The sequence below is a fragment of the Chaetura pelagica genome, unplaced genomic scaffold (genome assembly GCF_000747805.2).
Source record: "Chaetura pelagica isolate M959 unplaced genomic scaffold, ChaPel_1.0 scaffold46, whole genome shotgun sequence".
Lineage (NCBI taxonomy): Eukaryota > Metazoa > Chordata > Aves > Apodiformes > Apodidae > Chaetura > Chaetura pelagica.
Genome location: NW_009954102.1, coordinates 2,664,595 through 2,665,507, shown reverse-complemented (window position 1 = coordinate 2,665,507; position 913 = coordinate 2,664,595). Strand labels below are relative to the sequence as shown.

The following is a 913-nucleotide window of genomic DNA, read 5'->3' as shown; positions in this document are numbered from 1 at the left end:
CCTGCCTGCCGTAGCGTTTCTGCAGGGCGGCCCGGGTGGCTGTCTCGAACACTTCCCGCACCCCTTCCTTGGTCTTGGCCGAACATTCCAGGTAATCGTAAGCCTGGATGCGGATGGCCATGGCCCTCCCGTCCTCCGTGCGGACCGGTTCCTGCTTCATGCGGGCCAGCTCGTTCCGGACGTGCTCGTCGTTCCTCAGGTCCTTCTTGTTGGCCACCAGGATGATGGGCACGTTGGGGCAGAAGTGCTTCACCTCCGGCACCCACTTCTCCGGGATGTTCTCCAGCGAGTCCGGGCTGTCCACCGAGAAGCACATGAGGATCACGTCGGTGTCCGGGTAAGAGAGGGGACGCAGCCGGTCGTAATCCTCCTGGCCGGCCGTGTCCCACAGCGCCAGCTCCACCTGCTTGCCGTCCACCTCGATGTCCGCCACGTAGTTCTCGAACACGGTGGGCACGTACACCTCGGGGAACTCGTCCTTGCTGAACACGATCAGCAGGCACGTCTTGCCGCACGCCCCGTCCCCCACCACCACCAGCTTCTTGCGGATGGCGGCCATGGCCGGGCTGGCCTTGCCGTGCAGCAGGACGACGGCAGCCCCTTCCTCCTCCTCCTCCTCCTCGCCTCCCTCTGCCTCTCGCCGCTCACGGGGCACCGCGGCGGGGACGCGCGCAGCTCTCGCTCTCTCGCCTGCACCCCGGGGGGAAGCGCTGCGGAGGCGGAGAGCCCCGCTGGGTGCAGCCGGGAGGAAGCCAAGCCCGGATGAAGAGCCCAAGCCCGGCAGGAACAGCCCAAGCCCGGCAGGAACAGCCCAAGACCCGCCGCGCCTGCTCCCCTCACCCCGCGCCGCAAACTGCCCGGCGCCGCGGCCGGCGCCGCTATTTAAAGGCGCTCGCGGCTTTCTTAATATATC

General features: G+C 67.5%; 1 protein-coding gene across 1 annotated transcript in view; it reads right to left on the bottom strand.

The window, feature by feature from the left end:
* The window catches only part of RHOB (ras homolog family member B), a 2,333-nt gene extending 1,744 nt beyond the window's left edge, over nt 1-589 (bottom strand). Inside the window, exon 1 of the mRNA XM_010002404.1 lies at nt 6-589. Coding sequence (XP_010000706.1) covers nt 6-559 — 554 coding nt within the window. The 5' untranslated portion in view covers nt 560-589. The remainder of the gene's footprint in view (nt 1-5) is intronic.
* Nucleotides 590-913: the final 324 nt, after the last annotated feature.